General features: G+C 49.7%; 1 protein-coding gene across 9 annotated transcripts in view; it reads left to right on the top strand.

The window, feature by feature from the left end:
• Positions 1–18410, top strand: part of MARK2 (microtubule affinity regulating kinase 2) — a 104729-nt gene that overhangs the window by 44570 nt on the left and 41749 nt on the right. Inside the window, exon 1 of one of the 9 annotated variants that reach the window (XM_045023325.1) lies at positions 15319–15639. The exons of the other annotated variants lie outside the window; for them this stretch is intronic. Within the exon in view, the coding sequence (XP_044879260.1) occupies positions 15601–15639 (39 nt within the window). The 5' untranslated portion in view covers positions 15319–15600. Of the gene's footprint in view, positions 1–15318; positions 15640–18410 lie in introns of those variants that run through there. 9 annotated transcript variants of the gene reach the window in all.

Genomic DNA, 18410 nt, shown 5'->3' with positions numbered 1-18410 from the left:
ACACAGGGAGTCTTTAGACCCAGAAGTCCTGTCTGTAGTCCCTGTGCTGTAACCACTAGCCACTCTCCCTGGTGTTAAGAGCTGAGCACTTGCAGCCAGGGCACTGTTGCTAAGGATGGTTCTTCCACAGTGCTGCTGTCAGCAGTTCTGGACTGCTAACCAGCCCGCTGGCTAGCTGTGTGGAATGTGCTTGTCTGGAGGAAGCTGTTTATCATTTCATTGACTTGAGGCATCTGATAAGCCCTTATGGTAAAAATTGAATAAAAAATTAGAAGAGCCGTGCCCCTTGCAATAATACTGTAAACAATGGCGAGAACGCTTGCTGCTATCCAAAAGTAGTCCTTGCATCAGAGTCTGAAATGGCAATGCAGCACAGTGCTAAGCTAGCAGCATAAACTCTCATGTGTAACCTCCTCTGGGCTTGACTGACTGCCCCCTGCCGCTTGGAGGGAGGGTATCTGTTCATCTCACAGAGATGTCAAGCTGTGTGTTCTGCAGAGCTATGGTGCCAGCTGTTGGAGTTTTAAAAGGAGAGAATTGGTGTCAGGAGTTTTCAAAGGCAAGTCTTGTGCTGGTTAGCTCTCATCCAACAAGACTCCTCTTCCACACCTTGCGTAAACATGATCTAATCCTTGGCATGCCTACTGTTATCCCCATTGTTCGGATGGTAATGCTAAGGCATGCAGCCTTCATGACTCACCCACGGGCCTGGGGAAACAGTTGGTGTCTGAACTGGGATAGGAATTCTTGTCTTCTAGGTCTGTGTTTAGGCCATGTCTCTCTCCAAGGGAACCCAAGAATTTGGGTGCTTTTGGATAGTGTAGATTTCTACTTTTCCTGTCCTCAGAGCTACTTTTCAACCGGGTGTACTTGGATTATAAACTCTGGCCCAGGGACTGTCTTTTTGTTCTGTTTGCAGAGTGCTCCTGTAATACCAATAATGATAGTAGCATGGTGCTTGGAATCTCTCCACTGGCTGCTTCCTGTCAGTTCCTAATCCTGGTGGCGCTACATGATTCTCCTCCAGTCTCCATCTGATCTCCTTTTATTCTCACACAGTGCCCCTTTGTTTTCCTAGCTTCTGACACCTAACCACTCACTCCGTATCTTCCTTGCACTCACTTCTCCATGCTGTCTTTAATGCTGCACCTGGAACCGGCTTAGTCTTAATGTGACAGACATCCTCCCCTTCAAATCTGTCCTGGGCACCGCTGGGTCAGACAGGCCCTTTTCATAGCAATGGAGACAATATGAGAGATGCTTCCTGGCCTTTTCAGACCTGCTAGGAACATCTGGGCATGTCTCACCTAATCAATTCCCTGCCATTGCAGGGGGCTCAAACACTGGTGACCCCTGGAATGCATGGAAGATTGTCAGGTGCTATGGCAATGGAAGCCATACAAATACCATAATAGTTTTGTTCCTTTCTTTCTTTGCAAGATGGGCTTGGCATTTAATCAGAGACACGCATGGCACAAATTGGACCCATGCACTTCTTACACACTCCCATGCAACTATGAAAACTCTGCCCACTTGATTTCACCAGTAACTGAATTGTGATCCCGGCTCCCAATTGGCTAAGAGTTATGTACCAGCCTGTTCATTTGGTCTCATCCACTTAGTGTGTTTTGTCTCCTAGATTTTAAGATCTTTGGGCAGGGCCTGTCAATTTTTGTTTGTGCAGCACCAGGCGCAATGGGACCCATCCTGACCGAAGTTTCTAGGTGCTACTACAATATAAATGCTAATAATTGGAAGTTGGGGGTGGTAGGTTCTTATAACTGAAGGGTATATTGGGATTTTGAATGAGGTTTCTATTAAAGCCCATTCCTTCCCCCACTGCTCTGGAACAAATGGAATTGTACCTAGAATATGGTGCTTCACATGTTTCAAAGCACCAGCCTGTATGTAGCAGAGTCACGTTGGGAATAGAGACAATTGCAGCTGTCCCAGAAGATGATTTTTCAGGCCATTCTCCTAGAAGTAATTACATTAGAATTCCTAGATCCTATCATACAACAGGCAAGGCTATTCCTCACTTTGATTATTTCTGCATAATACAGCTGGTCTGCAAGAGTGGTTGCTGTCCCAGAAAAGCTGTCTTGAGGTTTCTTCTAAATTCAGTTACTCTTTGCTTTCAGAGTATTTTTTTTTTATTTTAGCAAGTGATTTTTTTAATTGAGGCATAAACTCTATTTGTGCCCCTCTCCTGCCAGAAGTAATGGCTTTATCTCTTTTATTAATTCTCTTTGGACGTGTGCATGGAGCAAGGGATTCAAGGGAAGGTGGTGTAATAAGGAGATGGACACTTATTGTAGTAACCAGGTTGGCCGGGGAAGGGAACAGCTGCACAAGGGGGTTGGAAGCTTAATCCTGGGGGTTCTTACCTACTGGCAGGGTTCTGCTGGCTGGCTGACCTCAAGCAGGTCCCCATTGTACCTTGAGTTTTGGAGAGGTTAATGCGTACCTTGTGGTGATGTCATGGGGCTCCATGGCATTTACTGGCCGCCTCTGTCAGAGAAGGACCAGTTATACCAGTGGACTCTCTCTTGCTCTCTCACACACTCACTTGTCATGGTAGGAACTGGACTGAGCCCAGTAGAGTCTTTTCTGTAGGCCACCCAACTAGCCTTCACTTGTGATTCATCACTAGCTGGATTTGAACTAGTAATGAGGCAGGAAGCCTCACCTCTAATCTCCCTGAGGGTATGACTTCACTGCCTAGTTAACATGGGTGTTGGGCACTAGAGTCTGAGCACCCATGTTAACCTAGCCTGGGTGTGAGCAGCCACCCAGCAAAGCCCAACCCAAGGGATTCTGTCCTCAGTGGTGCTGCACTTCTCTATGTGTGACTAGGACTTCTGGGGGCATATGCTGTGATGAGCTTGAGCCACTCTGATTCTTCCCCAGTGAACTGTGGGAGAAGTCTGTCCTGGGCATGTGGGGGGAATTGTGGGAAAGACACACTGTACAGTGATCAGCACTTGAGTGAGTTAGTCTGAATCCTCAGTGCAAAGTGGACAGCTTACCAACCTGAGTAGAAGTCTCACTTGGGTATTAGCCTATAGGCCAGGATGGGCCAGCCAGCCCCATCTGAAAGCACACAAAGCTTGGGTGAGAGGGATTTATGTGTAGACCGGGTGGTGAGAGTGGGAGGAATCCTTGGGTAAGAGCCCAAGGTAACACTCTAGTGAAGAGGTATCCTGAGCTAATCTCTCTGCCAGAGTGACTGACGGCATATTGCGTTACTGTGGTAACAGAGACCTGTGGCAGTCCACTGACTGTTCAAGCATCAGATCCAGACTTCCTGGAAAAGGGAGAAGATAATCTGCGAGCAACACCCCATTGAGAGTGCTGTGAATCCTGCCTTGGAGCAGTGGTGTCTAATTCAGCCTCCAGGGAAGCCATGTCATGGCCTGGCCTCCTCGTTGTGCTGAGTCAGTGAGGGAACAGCTCTGAGAGTAACCAGTCAAGCGAGAGAGGTATTTCAGTTTGACAATCCTGAGCTTTGCACTTATTGCTGTCACTGTGTGTAATCTTCCCAGGGATGCTAGTCACACTTGTCCTACTGTGAGGAGCCTGAAGCAGGTGGCATAATCTGATCACGTTAGTGCAGGAAGTGGTAACCTGACTCTCGGAAACGTCTTCCCTCCAACCCAAAACCGAACCAAGGAAGAGGAGTGTTGGCTTCATGCCATGACTCTCCGGTCCCAATCTCTGCTTTGTTTGTGCCTTTCTTTATATTCCGGTAGCCCCTGTGAGCCCAGTCATGAACCAGGACCCCATTGTGCTAGGCTTTGTACAGATAAGAGAGAACTCCTACCCCAAACAGCTTACAATGTGTTTTAAACATTGGTTTGCTCTGCTGAATTATTATCCCCTACAACAGTCTCCTTGTCCTGGAATGGGAGTGAAACTTAAGGGGTAAGTTGCATTTCGCTAAGTTTATTTTCAGTCTGGTGCAAGCCTCTGTGTGGACACTCTTAATTTGATTTAAAAATGGCTTCTTTTGGGTTAGCTTGAGAGTCAGGTTTTTCAAAGTGCCCAAGTTCCATTCTCAAAAGTGTAGTGGAGTTCTTTGAGGGGTCCTGGCTCTTGACAGGATGGAGGCTCTTAGGTCACTTCCATGCTTTTGGAAATGTTTATCCTAAATCTGTTCCCAGTCATCTGAAGCTAAACCTCCAAAAAGCCACCTTTTAAACCTAAATTGGAGCATCCACGAGAAATTTTCACTGGCTTAATGCAATCTGTTTAAATTATCACCTTGGGTTTCACTTTCTCGTATAGACCAGCACTGAGTTGACGTTTACTTTATCTGACTAGTGGAGGAACGTACAAATCTCCAGACAGTGGTTCTGTCTATGTCTAACAGAGAGAGAGCTGGACTGAGACTTGAGTTCTATTCCCAGTTCTACCACAGGCCCGATGGGGGGACTCTGGGCAATCACTCTGCCATCTGTAAAATGGGGATAACAATACTGACTTCTGTAAAATGCTGTGAGATCCACGGATGAAATTTGGAGGTCTGAGCGAGAAACCCTGCAGTGGACAGTTATGAAATAAGCTGCCCCAAACAGAACTTTCCTCCTAAACCCTGTCAGTCAGCAGTCGGCTTCCAGTCTGAAGCACGAAGATGTATATCACTACAAACTTTTCTTACTCGCTCTCATGTGACTATAGGTTCTCATTATCCATTACATATCTAATCCTTTTTTTGAGGTTTATGAACTAATCTAAGGCATTTGTGCACATAAAAGGGGCACCAACTTGAAATCCAGGTCGTTTAAGACGGTTACAGGTGCAATACTCGTCCTTGAATCTTCTTGCCAATGCGTGTTTTTTTTTCCAATTACCGTTTCCTACTTGAACCCCCACCCCCAATTCTCACTACCTTCTGAAAGACTCACCCCAAGGGAAATGGCTACCTCCAGCTAATGGTGAAGCAGACCATGTGCCAAGTGCTGTGAAATGCACAAAGTAAACAAAAGTAGTCAGTCATCTCAGTTACAGCTAAAAGAAGGGTAAACATTTCCAAGCAGTAGCATCATTAAGTTGATAGTGTCCCTTAAAGCACGATGATGAAATCCAGGGGCCAGACATGATGCTTCAATGCAAAATTCCCTATCCAACAACCTGCATGTGTGACTGCTACCTCAGAATAAGGCACGGGCAGCTGTATTTTTAAAGCCTCTCCCCAAATGCTGCCTTCCAGTGATCCAGCTGTCGTCCTTGTCTTGTACATCTAGCACGGGCAGTGTATTCCTATTTTGGGTTGGGCTTCAAGGTGAAAACAGGGTAAGGCAGGTTGCTGGAGAGTCTGCATGCATCACCTCGGACTCTATATCCTGATGGCAGCTGGAACAGAATGGTTTACAAACCTCTCTGTGCTCATTATTGCCAGTATCTGGTGCTCAATCCAAATAAGAATGAGTTAACTTTGTCAGGATGTGGGCCACATCTTAATAGACGCTTCCCCTCCTGCTCAGGATTGCATGGTCCTCTTCACCATAAGAACATAAGAAAGGCCGTACCGGGTCAGACCAAAGGTCCATCTAGCCCAGTATCTGTCTACCGACAGTGGCCAATGCCAGGTGCCCCTGAGGGAGTGAACCTAACAGGCAATGATCAAGTGATCTCTCTCCTGCCATCCATCTCCATCCTCTGACGAACAGAGGCTAGGGACACCATTCTTACCCATCCTGGCTAATAGCCATTTATGGACTTAGCCACCATGAATTTATCCAGTCCCCTTTTAAACATTGTTAAACCAGTGGGAGGGGTTCAAAGAACATCCCTGTGGTAATTTGGAAAAGCAATGTTAGGAATGTGTTTTTAGCTTCCTTGAATGTGGAAATATATCCTATATGATCTGCCACCTATCCAGCTTTCCGTCAGGCCACCAGTGGTCAATGAACCACAGTTAACTAACAAGACAAAGCCTATGGCTACACTATGAGGCTTTTAGCAACATGGCTGTGCCACTACAGCCGTGCCACTAAAAGCTATACAGTGTAGCCGCTGTTTGTCGGTAGGAGAGCGCTCTTGAACAACAAGAAGTTTTGCTGAGGAAGCACCAGTGTGGACATCCCCTAACATCCCCTCGGGTATGCCTTGGAGGTAAACAAAGCCTCAGATAAACTTAACAGATCCACAGAGTTTAAGGCCAATAGGGACCATTAAATCATCCAGTCTGACCTCTTGTTTTTCACAGGCTGAAGAGTTTTCCCCCTAATCCCTGTATTGAGCCCAGTAGCTTGAGTTAGGCTGAAGCATCTTTCAGAATGACACCCAGACTGGATTTGAGATGAAGAATCCACCACTTCTCTTTGGAGCCTTTTCAATGGTCAGTCACCTGCTCTGTTAAAAGGTGCTTTATTTCTAATCTGAATGGGTCTGGCTTCAGCTTCCAGCCATTGGTTCTTGTTACGCCTTTTTCTGCCCTTTTGTACCCAGTATTTTCGTCCTGTGAAGGTAAATCTTGTACACTGTGATCAAGTCACTTCTCAATCTTTTGGATAAAGAACTCAGTCTTAGCTTAGGCATCTCACTGTGAGGCTTTTTCTCTCACCTTCAAATCATTTTTTGATTCTTTTTCTGCACCCTCTCCAATTTTTCAACATCCATTCTAAAATTTGGACACTAGAACTGGGTGCAGTCTCGCCAATGGTGTATACAGAGATTAAATCGCCTCTCTGCTCCTACTTGCTGCTCCCCACTTCATACATCCAAGAATCACACTAGCTCTTTTCCACAGCATCGCATGGGGAACTGTCATTGAGTGTTCTGAAAGAAGATGCTGTTGAGTTGATTTTGACTTCAGAGATTCAGACCTTGAATGAATCAGCGCCCTTGGCCCGTTTATGTCAGTCCGTAGTAAAGCGACATCTGGAGAAATGTGGCGTCTGGTGCCTTGTTCTGTGCTGACACTTGGGTTCTGTCCCTGCTTTAAACACCCACTCCTGGGAGCAAAAATCCATAGTTGTGAAGAATTCTGGAAGTGGAGGAGATCATAAGTGTGGATTGCAACGGCTGTTGGGGCTTCCCCTGGGAGTCTCAAGTCTAGGCACGGACGTATCTCCTGGGGAAGAGGCTGAAGCCCCATTGCTTGGCTGTGTAGAGCCTTGGAGCTGCACTGAAGGAGCAGTTGTGGACTAGATGGGGCCTGAGAGTCTCATCCAAGGGCAGTGGGTGCCAGCCAGCTGGTTCATACTTGGCTCTTCAGTAGATCCTGCAAAACAGCTGATATGACTAAACTCAGTGTAGTCCAGCCTGCACTTTGGCCTGACAGAGGGAAAATTCTCTTCTCTTGTCTTCTCCTGTTTGGCAGTAGTAGCTTCAAATAGAAGAATAAACAAAGTAATGCCATAGGACCCCGGTCAGGATAAGACCATTCAAAGACCATCCTTCTCACCTTGGATTTTCTAGCACTCTGTTCTTTTACCCTTCCAACACTCTCTTGGCTATCAGCGCAAGAGCCTCCTCTGCAGTTCTGGTCACCTGGAATGACCTTCCCCAATTTCTTTGCTTCCTCAGCTCTCTCCTGTCCCCTCTTAAACTCAACTAGAATTGTTTGTTCTCTGTTGTCTGGGCCTTGTTTGCTCTCCCTCTGCTATTGATGAAGTTGCATTAGAGTGTTTGCTATAGTTACGGTTGTGTGCAGACTTCCAGTGCATTCCTAGAGGGATGAATAGCCAGGATGGTGGAAATTGGGGTGTTTGCAATGCATACATTTTGGATGTCACTTCCAAGGATTGCAGCAGGAAGGATCGCCCAGTGTTTAGGGCCCTGGCCTGGAACTTGGGAAACCCAGGTTCAAGTCCCTGCTCTGCCACAGATTCACTGTGTGACCTTGGGCAAGTCACTCAAGCTCCTAAATAACTTGTGCACTTCTGAAAATTTCACCAAGTGCCATTATCAAAAGTGACTCAAGCACTTAGTAGCCTTAGTCAGCAGGAGACTTCTAGTGTTTGAATCACTTCTGAAAACAGGAGTTGGGCTCCTGCATCCCTCTTTGGTGGTTTTGAAAATTTTGTCCTTAGTGTCTGTGCCTCAGCTGTCCATCTGTAAAATGGGGATAATAGGGCTTCCAAGCAGGGGTGATGAGAGGATTAATACATTTAAGCTTGAGGTGCTCAGAGTCTATGGGAATGGGGGGGTCAGAGGGACGGTGTAGTGCAGGTAAGTTGGCTTGGAAAGATGAGGTTTTTACCTGTAAATATTAATTTTGCTATGTGTACACAAACCAGTGCAAAAATATTTCCATCCATGATGATAGAAAATTTACAGGTAGGCAAAGAAAGAAAGATGCTGCTTGAGAACTTACTGGAGTTTGATTTAAGGATATTTACTTAGTATATTTTGACATGTGATGTTGACAGTTTGTTTTAATGGCAATAAAGCTTTAACTTTTTGAATCTCAACTTCAGTTGTCATTAAATAATTGTGCCCCCACATAATTTCCTGTGATTTGTGAAAATTTCAATTGATAAAAATTTAAAAAATGCGTAGAACATCCATGTTATCTGTTAAAACTGTTTTTAAAAAATGAATTCTGCCAAACCTTTTGTGAATATCCATTTGTGTGGAAACTGGGATTGTAACAGATACACTGTATACTTTGCTTCCAAGAACTGCAGCCTAGGACATCTGAAGTCCTGATATTTGATGGGGTGTTCCATAATTGTAATAATCCCTAGCTTTTACATGATGCTTTTCATTTGTAGATCTCAAAGCACTTTACAATGGAGCTAGGTTTCATTATCCCCATTTTACAGAGGGGAAAACTGAGTTACAGTGAGGGGACTTGCCCAAGATCACCCAGCAGGCCAGAAACACCAGGCTTGGGTTCAGTTCCCAGAGACAGGAATTGAATCCAGGTCTCCAAAGTCCCAGCCCAGTGCCCTACCCATTAAGCTATACTGCCTCCCTAGCACCAGCCTGTTGTGGGGCTGGACTGAATTCAGTTGTACACTGTTATTTGCTTCTCACGTCTTTTCTTGGCAACCCCAAAAGCAGTGGTCAAACAACTAGCAAGCTGTGCCAAGAAATCTGCCTCAGTGACAGTCCCTTGTCTGCAAACCAGAATGACCCAGGCCTGCTTGCTCTGTGGCCGCACCTTCATGGCATGCAGGATTTACTTGAAATCAGATTGATGTGTGTCTGCTTGGGAGGTTGTGCTTGACATCCTAGCTATGGCTGGGGTAGGGTTGCGAGCAGCTGTTCTCTGTCTGAGCAGATGCCTTGGCTGCTCCTTTGGCTTAAGAGCGCAGGGACGGTCAGGCTGGCCTCTTTGGCTCTTAAATCCCACCCTAATCGGAGCTGCCGCCTGTTTGACTCAAAGCGTGTGCAAGAGGACTGAGTTTTTCTGCTCCAAGTGCCAGGAGGAAGACTTTGGAGGAGGGGCAGAAAGAAGATAAAAGGTGGTTGTTGAGCAGATGATGGTAAGAGACTTTCAGTGGCTGCAAATCCCTGGTTACTATCATTAAAGCCAAGTAGCAACATATTAGTTTTATTGGGCACATCTGCAAGTCTAATGGACCACTGCTTGAGCATATTAATGGGAGGTGGCCATGCTGTCATTCCTCAGGGGGACAGTGCTTACTGAACATTCTGGAGTCCACATGGGGGATGGAACACATGGCCTTACCTTAGGGAAGATTGCTCTTTGTTAATCTCTCTGGGAAGCTAGGGGAAGGTCTAATGGGCTGGAGGAGAGGGGATGCAAGGGGAGGAATAGCCAGTTGTAGTGTGTGCATGGTAGTCTTGCTGCCTTGTTACCAGGCGATGCTGCTGAGTAGTTTAACACTCTATGCTAGCGGTTCTCAAACTGGGTTGGGACCCCAAAGTGGGTCACAACATGGGATTACCAGGGCTGGCTTAGATTTGCTGGGGGCTGGGGCCGAAGCACAAGTCCCACCACCCGAGGCTGAAGCCTGATGGTTTCAGCCCTGTATGTTGGGACTCAGGTTACAGGCCCCCCACTTGGGGAAGAAGCCCTTGGGCTTCAGCTTTACCCGTCACCTTGACTGGGTCAGTGGGGCTTGGATGTGCTCAGGCTTCAGTCCCCCTTCTCCCCTCCTGGGGTTGTGTAATAATTTTTATGGTCAGAAGGGGGTTGCGGTGCAATGAAGGGTGAGAATCCCTGCCCTTTGCTTTTTCACAGTGGTCCTGGGAATGGCTTGTGCCACCCAGAGACTGTAGAATTAAATAGCTCTGTACATATTGCAGCGGAAACCTCCTTATAGTGACAATCCAGGCACCAGGAAAAGGCAGCAGGGCTGGGAGGATTCTGTTTATAAGTAAGGCTGCAAGTCTGTCACGGGTTCTGTGACCTCTGACTTTTTCAGCGGCCTGTGCGCCTGGCTCGAGGCAGCTCAAGCAGCCCCTGCGCCAGGTGCACCGGCCACTGCTGGGGCAGTCTCAGGCCACCGTGCCCACCCCCACCTCCCAGCAGCAGAGATTGGGTGTAGGAGGGGGCAGGAGATTGAGGCTTGGGATGGGGTGAGGTGGGCTCTGGGCAGTGCTTACTTGGGGGGGCTCCCCGGAAGTGGGGACATCCACCCCCCCCCCCCCCCGCTCAGCTGCTAGGCAGAAGCGTGGCCAGGTAGCTCTGCGCTGTGCCTCTGCCTGCAGGCACTGCCAGTGGGAGCTGCCCCCCAAGTAAGCACCACCCCCCTCCAGCACCAGCGGGGGTCCCAGGCTATGTGCCGCTGCCTGCCCTACCAGCACCCAGGCTGCCCTGCCCCAGCACCTGTGGGCCCCTGGGCAGCTTCCCCTCCCCTGTTTTAGTCACCAGTATATTTAGTAAAAGTCATGGACAAGTCACGGGCTGTGAATTTTTGTTTACTGCCCATGACCTGTCTGACTTTTTTACTAAAAATACCTGTGACTAAAACGTAGCCTTATGTATGAGCCCTGCCTCCCCCCAGCTCCACAGGTTGAAATACCAACCCTCTCTCCTTCCGGGACAAGAGTTCCAGCGTGAGGCTTCTAGACAGAGCTCCTGGCTGGTCTTAATGGACACCAGATCCTCTGGGCCGCCACATTAATGGGACTCATTGCAGGGCTCCCTCCCCAGCTACCCAACGTAGGCTAGCTGTGTGCCAGCCACCGGAAGTGGCTTTTCTTGGCTGGAAGGGGCTATAGAACAGGGTATGCTAGGTCTTTGCAAGGAGTTTAGGTGTGTAAGGGGGTGTGGGCCCACCATCTGTCCTTGGTGCAAGGTGTCCAAAATATAACAGCACAATAGAGGCTGTTCAGTGTTTGCCTCAGAAGTGCCCTTGGCTTGGAGTCCTCTGTCTATCTAGCCTCTACCCAGTTGGCAGAGCTTCCGTTAAGGCTTAAACAACAGCCTTTTGTTATCTCCAGCCTCTGCTAATTTAGTGGTGGCCTTGGAGGAGCAGGAGATGACTGTGGTAGGGGATGGAGGAGAGGAAGCTTTCCCCCACCCCCACTTGCTGTCCCCACCCTCCATATTCTCAACATGGAAGCAAATTGCCTCACTAAATGCATCAGCCTTTTTCTCACATGGGTCAAGTGAGTGGCAGGTACCCTTGGAAGGCATTGGGCTGGAGGCTTCTGGTGAGCTTTGTGCTTTTGTTCCCCCGCTACCCCTTGCTTCCTGACACCACCTGTAGCACGAAATGTCTGTCAGAGATGAATTACCTGCTTTACTTCAAGGGACCTAGGAAGCTGATTGCATGTGGAAATTTCAGGCTTGGCGTTCAGAGGGTGTGTGAATCGAATACAGAGAAGAGCAGAGGTAGAGGGAAGGGGCAGTGCCTGCATTTCCCAAACCACACACGAGGAAGGGCCTTGTCAGCTGGAATCCATTTCTCCCTGGACTCCTACATCAAGGGGTAGGGGGAGGTCGTCTTTACAGGCAACCCTTCCCACCTCCCTAACCCTGCTGCTACTAGCATGATGCGTCAATAGCAGATGACTGAAGGCCTATATGTATCCCCAGCTGAGGTGTGGTGCAGACAGTTGTGATGCAAGGGAGCAGCTTCCTACAGCTGCCAGCAGTTATGTCAGCCTTGACCTGCCAGGAATGCATTGGGTTTGATGTCTGCCTCACTGTTGGGCACATGTACGCACCCCACCATGGGAGGTAGTGCCTCAGTGACAGCAAGTGCTGCTGCTGTATGAAGCAGCCCTTGATCTAATAGAAGGGTGGGTTGGGAGGGGCTGCCCCATCTCCAAACCTCAAACTATAAAGCTTTAGCCTTATATGGAGAAATAAGAACAAAAAGGTGAAGAGACTTGCCTAAAATCTCACAAGCAGTTGAGAAAAGAACCTAGGAGTCCTGGTGCTTCCAGTGCCTTACTAGAACTGCTAGGTCTCCCTGAGCTCGGGTTAGAGCCTTGAATCCCAGCCTCCCTTCTTCTAACCCACTAGACCCCACTCTCCTTCCAGAGCTGGGGTTGGAGCCCTGAATCCCAGCTGCGCTACTAGATTACATTCTCCAGTTATTTCTTCAGTCACCCTCCCATTCCCCAGAAGGCTTTTGTCTAGGCTTCTCTCCACACCAGGACAGTGAGATTCTGCATACTGCATGCAGGCTTCCTATTAGCCTAAGTGCTGTGTATGGATCTAGGACAGTATAGAGCCCTTACTCTCCTGCTATTCAGCAGCTCGCTGTTGAAATCACCTATTGGTAAAGCAGAAAGGCTACTGAAGGAACATAATATACTAGAAGATGCAAGTAATTCTGACAGTGCCTCTGGCTCCATGGCTCCTGTCATCAGTGTCAATACCCTCTCCCGTTAGTGCTGTGTAGGGATGCCGCATCTGCTATCTGTCATGTTCAAAGGTTAACCCCTTGGCAGCTTGAATCCGCTCTTTTATCAAAGCCTCTCATGCGTAAATGCAAGGAACTGAGAGGGCGCTGCTGGAGAAGTTAAGTTGGCAGCAGGTGTGAGAGGCAGGTTTCAAGAGGGCTTGTGAGTCACCTGTGTGCAGTGGTGACACTGTGCCAGGGGGATTCTGTGCTTCTGTGCGTGTTGGGAGTGGAAAGGAACTTTTGTTTCCTGTTGTCTCTGAAATTGTCTTTGACTTTTCTCAGCCTTTAATAGGAAAAAGAATGGATATTAAAACATTGTGTGCCTCTGTCCTTGTGCTGGGAATCTAGCTTCAATGATCCTTGGTGTCTTTCCTTTCCCTGGATAGTAGCTATGAGGGAATGTGATTTACTCCACACACTGTAGTGTTGGCACAATCTTAAGTCCGATCTGTGCATTCAGTGCTGTTTGTTGTAGTTCTGATCAGGGGCAGCTCCAGGCCCCAGCATGCCAAGCATGTGCCTGGGGCGGCAAGCCACGGGGGGGCGCTCTGCCGGTCGCCGCGAGGGCAGCAGGCAGGTTGCCTTCGGCGGCATGCCTGTGGAAGGTCCGCTGGTCCCGCGGCTTCGTTGGACCTCCCGCAGGCTTGCCACCGAAGGCAGCCTGCCTGCCGTGCTTGGGGCGGCAAAATACCTAGAGCCGCCCCTGGTTCTGATTTCCCCCATGTGTACAGCGCCTGGCATGTTGGGGTCCCGTCCATGACTGGGGCTCCCACCATCCTGCTACTGTTAGTCAGAAGCCCGTGTTCTTGCTAAGAAGTTTTCCAAGGACACGCTTGTATTTGTATGTATCTGAGGTGTGGACGGGTGAAGATTCTAGGCTGTCTCCTCCATTTGGTCTCTAGAAACCTGATTACAGTTGTAACTACTGAAGTTGGGGTGACTCCTAATTGCACCAGTGTGAATGAGCAGAGGCTGGTCCTCTAGCTTTATCCTGTTGTCTGTTAAATCACTTAACCGTGAAGTGCTGGAAGGTTAAAGTTAAGATTGTGTGGGACAGGGTGGGAGTTTATTCTCCCCAATTCTTTAAGGGCTTTAATGAGGAGAATATTGTTTAACTGACAGTGTTAGAGGCTGGTGATGGTTTGTATTGTAGCAACCCCAGTCATGGACCAGAATCCCTTTGTGGTAGGCACTGTACAAAGAAAACAAAGACTGTTCCTTGCCCTGGGCTAAGGCTTGGGATAATAGACTCCAGGAGTCCTGGCTCCCAGCTCTCCTGCTCTAACCCACTAGGCCCTGCTCCCAAAGCTGGGGAAAGAACCTGGGAGTCCTGGCTTCCAGCTCCTTGCTTTAACCAGTAGATCCTCCTCCCCCTCCTGGAGCTGGAGAAAGAACCCTGGAGTTCGGGCTCCCAGCCCCTTCCTCTAACTGTTCCCCTATAGCCCTTGCATACTGCATGCTTCACCAGAAAATAAACCCACCAAGCTAAAGAATTACTGGTTTTCTTACTGAATTTTGAGCCCCCTTCCTTGTAACATCAGGTTGTTGATGGGATGGGGCTGCTGTGCCAAGGGTCTTGGGGCTGTTGGTTGTGAGCTGACAGCCTTAACTGAGTAGCGCTGTAGCATAGCTCTTGACTTCCTTGTAGCCAGTGAGGAAGCTCTCCTCCCCCTTCCCCCCCCCCCCCCGCCCAGATTCTGTGACAGCCCCGGTGCATTGTGTTGACTTAGCCATCTTGCCTCTGTGTTCCCCAGCCTGTGGTTTGGCTGCTGTACAAGGATTTCTCAAAAAGGGTGTGTGCACACGGATGTGACAGGCTAGGAGCCACCCACTAGGGGAGTTGGGGGTGGCACATCACTGCATTCTACCCTAATCTCCCCCTGCCCCCACACTGCTCTCATTTAGCAGCATTTGATTCCCTTTTGAACTCTGTAGTAAGAGCTGCCCCTGATCTGTTCATCTTGCTTAGGGGCTTGCAGGCCACCTGGTGCAGGTAGAGCATTAACTTCATACTCTTTTTTCAGGCTGAGCATTTCCTTCTCACACTCACTGACTGAAGAGCCCTGCCCATTGCAACCAAGGGTGGGGCAGGCAACTTCCTGTGGGGGAAGAATCGTGAGTTGCTGTAACTCTGTCCTTCCCCCAGCCTAAGGCCCATTCTCCTCCCACCTTGCCCAATGGGAAGAAGTGCTAGTGAGTTATGGTGGAAGTTTGCCTTCCTCCCTTGATGGATCTTGGGACTCAAAACCAGACTACACCCTGAAGCTCTCGGTAATCCCAGTGCTTCTGCTACCTGTGGTGCTTTTTAGGGAAGTTGCGGAGTTAGCCTGAAACTGATGAATTGCAAAACAGGCCGGGCTCTGGGTTAGCAATCAGGGAGATTGCGAAAGGTGTGGCTTGCTCAGGTATCGAAGGCGGAGTCCCATTGCCGGTTGGTGGGGGAAGTGGCTTGCCTGGGCTGTTCCTGTACTTTGCTCCTTCTGAAGAGTTTCACTTTGTCTGCTGCCGTTTGTTACTACTCTCCTTCACCACTTCAGAAGAGGGATTGCGGAGGCTAACAAGGAGAGATGAGACAGCTTTGTTCCCTGGCGTGCCTCTTCCCACAAACGCACTCGGAATAAGTTGGAGTTATTTTCCCTCTCTTACCGGCTGGCTGAAGTGATATAAATGAGGGGGGAGAGACGTTTCCATTTGGGGTCCGGAATGGAGAGCCAATGAGATACAGCGTCTGCCCTTCCAGACTACAGACGCTACAGAGAAGGCGCTTGCGCCACAGTTGCTGAGATTGTGTGAAGGGAGGGGGAGAAGACGGCTTTTGATGAGCAGAGGGAGCACATACACAAGGCCCATGGCTGGAGTAAGTGTTCAGGGCGTGATCCTGAGACAAACGGGAGAGATATGATCAAAGAGCTGGGTCTTGGGTTTGGGGAGGCAGGGGGGTTGGGTTTGTTGCGCACCTTAGAGTTCAGCCGTTGGATTCAGAGACAAAGCCTGCTGAAGGATCACAGGTGTCCTCTCTCTCTACCCCGTGCAGTAGGTCGGTACATTGCCTTCCTCTGAAACAGGCTGTACATGCGATACCCACCCCTGCGTGTCGCCCCAGTCAGGTCTGAGCTTGTTCAGCGGCCATACAGCTGTCTGCCTCCCTCCCTGGCCAAGTCAGCACTTAATTAGGTGTGCCCGCCTCCCAGGAGTGTTGGGAGCTGCACTTCCTCTGCAGCCCCAGGTCACAGGTAGTGGCTGTGCCAGGCACCAGGATTCCAGCCTCTGGCTTTTGGGAAATGACCCCAGGTAGGGAATTTGTGTGGGAGGGTATTCCCCAGGCCTCTGTGCATCAAGGAACAATGAGACTTAACAAATAAGCTGCTCTTTAACATCTGAGCAAGCACTTGGAGATAGCCCCAGTCCCCCAGCGGCACCAGCATCTGAGCCCCTGGATCAGGGTGCCCTGGTGGCCTTTCCCACGCTCTGCTCCTCCAGCCAGAATAACAGCATGGCTTTCCCCATTCAGTGTCCAGCGTTCCACACTGCCACACCCTGGGTGAGATACTTGCCCAGGGCATGCTGCTCTGGTAATAAAAGCTGTATAGAAACCCTAGAAACTCAGGATTATCATTTGCATAGAGTTACCCAGCATGCATTTGCAGTCAGCAGCTACTTCCTGGCAGCTCTAGTGTCAGACCCCAAGGGTGCATAGAGCCATTGAAGACCTTGATTTTAAAATGTACACCTCTCACGGAGACTGGTGGCAAACTCTTCTTGCTGTGAAATGGAGAGCAAGCACCTCTGACTGTATAGCTCCGATAAACTGGGGTAGGGCAGGGGAATGAAAGCTACATGGAGATAAGGGATGTTTGCTTTCCTTGCTCCCAGGCAGCCACAGCCTAAGAATCTCCTTCAGAAACAGTAGCAGATTGTCGGGGAAAAGCACTATAGAACGGCAAAAGGCTCCCTTAAGCAGCCTCTGCCCCAGTGAGGGAGGTGTGGTGGTGGAAATTCAGCCATAGGAAGATGAAGTGTCCTTGTGCAAGTCGAACTGCAGGTTGTTGAGGAAAGCTGGGAATGGGCTCTCCTGGTCCTGGGTCCCAGCCTCCCTAGCACTAACCACTGGACCGAACTCTTCTCCCAGAGTTGAAAACAGAACCCAGGAATCCTGGCTGCATCCTTCCCCCCACCCCGCTCCCCAGTTAGGTGCACACCTTTCTATATCTGAGGTTACTGGTCAGGGCAGTGCTTCTCAAGCTATCTGATGTGGGGGACCGGCAATTTTTTTTTCCAATGTGCCAGGGACCGGTGCCATATTATCCTATTCAACGCTCTTATGAGGAAACTTGCCGCAGACCGGCAGCTGATGGCTCATGGACCCCACCACTCTGAGAAGCACTGGTTTAGGGGAAACTCTTCCTTGCTCTCTGTAGCTCACTGCTTCTCTCCATTACATGCTGGGGGCATAGGCTTGCATGTCCTCTTGGTTTGTGGATGTGGTGTCATGTCAGGTAACTTGCTTTAGAGCAGGAGGGGGCAAACATTTTGGCCCGAGGGCCACATCGGGGAATAGAAATTGTATGGCGGGCCATGAATGCTCACAAAATTGGGGTTGTGGTGCTGGAGGGGGTGAGGGCTCTGGGGTGGGGTTGGGGAAGAGGCATTTAGGGTGTAGGAGGATTCTCTGGGCTGGGACCTAGGGGTTCAGATGGTGGGAAGGGGATCAGGGCTGGGGCAGGAGTGCGGGAAGGGGTGCAGGTTCTGGCTGGGGGTGCGGGCTCTGGGGTGGGGCTGGAGATGACAGGTTGGGGATGCAGGAGGGTGCTCCAGGCTGGGATCAAGGGTTTGGAGAGCAGGATGGGGATCAGGGTTGGGGCATGGGGAGAGGCTCAGGGGTGCAGGCTCCAAGCGGCACTTATCTCAAGCAGCTCCCGGAAGCAGTAGCATGTCCCTTCCTTCTCTGGCTCCTACACGGAGGCTCAGCCAGGCACTGCCCCTGCAGCTCCCATTGGAGTGCTGGAGGGGGCCATTGGAGCGCATAGGAGATGGAGTGGGGCCATGCCGCGGCTTCTAGGAGCTGCGTGGTGCAGCCCCCGACCCTGCGCCCCAGCAGGAGCGGGGCCGAGCTGTGTGGTGCGGCTCGCGGGCCAGTTTAAAACACCTTGCAGGCTGGATCCAGCCCTTGGGCCGTAGTTTGCCCACCCCTGCTTTAGAGACTTTCATCTCATATGGGTGGCATCATAATCTCAACCCTGATGATGAGCCACTTTGCAGTGTGTCTGCCACTGGTTCAGCGGCCAGGCTCCCCTCCTTCCAAACACCCTTTTGTGCTCTCCCTACCCTGCGCTTGCTGACATGCCATGTGCCTCCCTAAGAAGGGAGCTGTTGCTGTGGAAACTAGCTCCCTGAACCACTTCCAAAGGGGTTTGCCTGGTGGGCTTCTAGGAGATGGAAGTTGGTTGGCTGGTTACTGGCTGCCACTCTATACGACTGACATCTTTGATCCTCTATAATTGAGTGAGTTCAGCTCCCACTGCAAATTGATTGCTGCAGCAATGCAGATTAGGTTGGATAATTGTGTGTACTGCAGTAGCACCAGGAGCTCCAGTCATGTACCATTGTGCAAGGCACTGTACAAAGATG

This window comes from Mauremys mutica, chromosome 7, assembly GCF_020497125.1.
Source record: "Mauremys mutica isolate MM-2020 ecotype Southern chromosome 7, ASM2049712v1, whole genome shotgun sequence".
Lineage (NCBI taxonomy): Eukaryota > Metazoa > Chordata > Testudines > Geoemydidae > Mauremys > Mauremys mutica.
The sequence above is the reverse complement of the archived record's forward strand: the minus strand, read 5'-3'. Positions and strand labels throughout refer to the sequence as shown.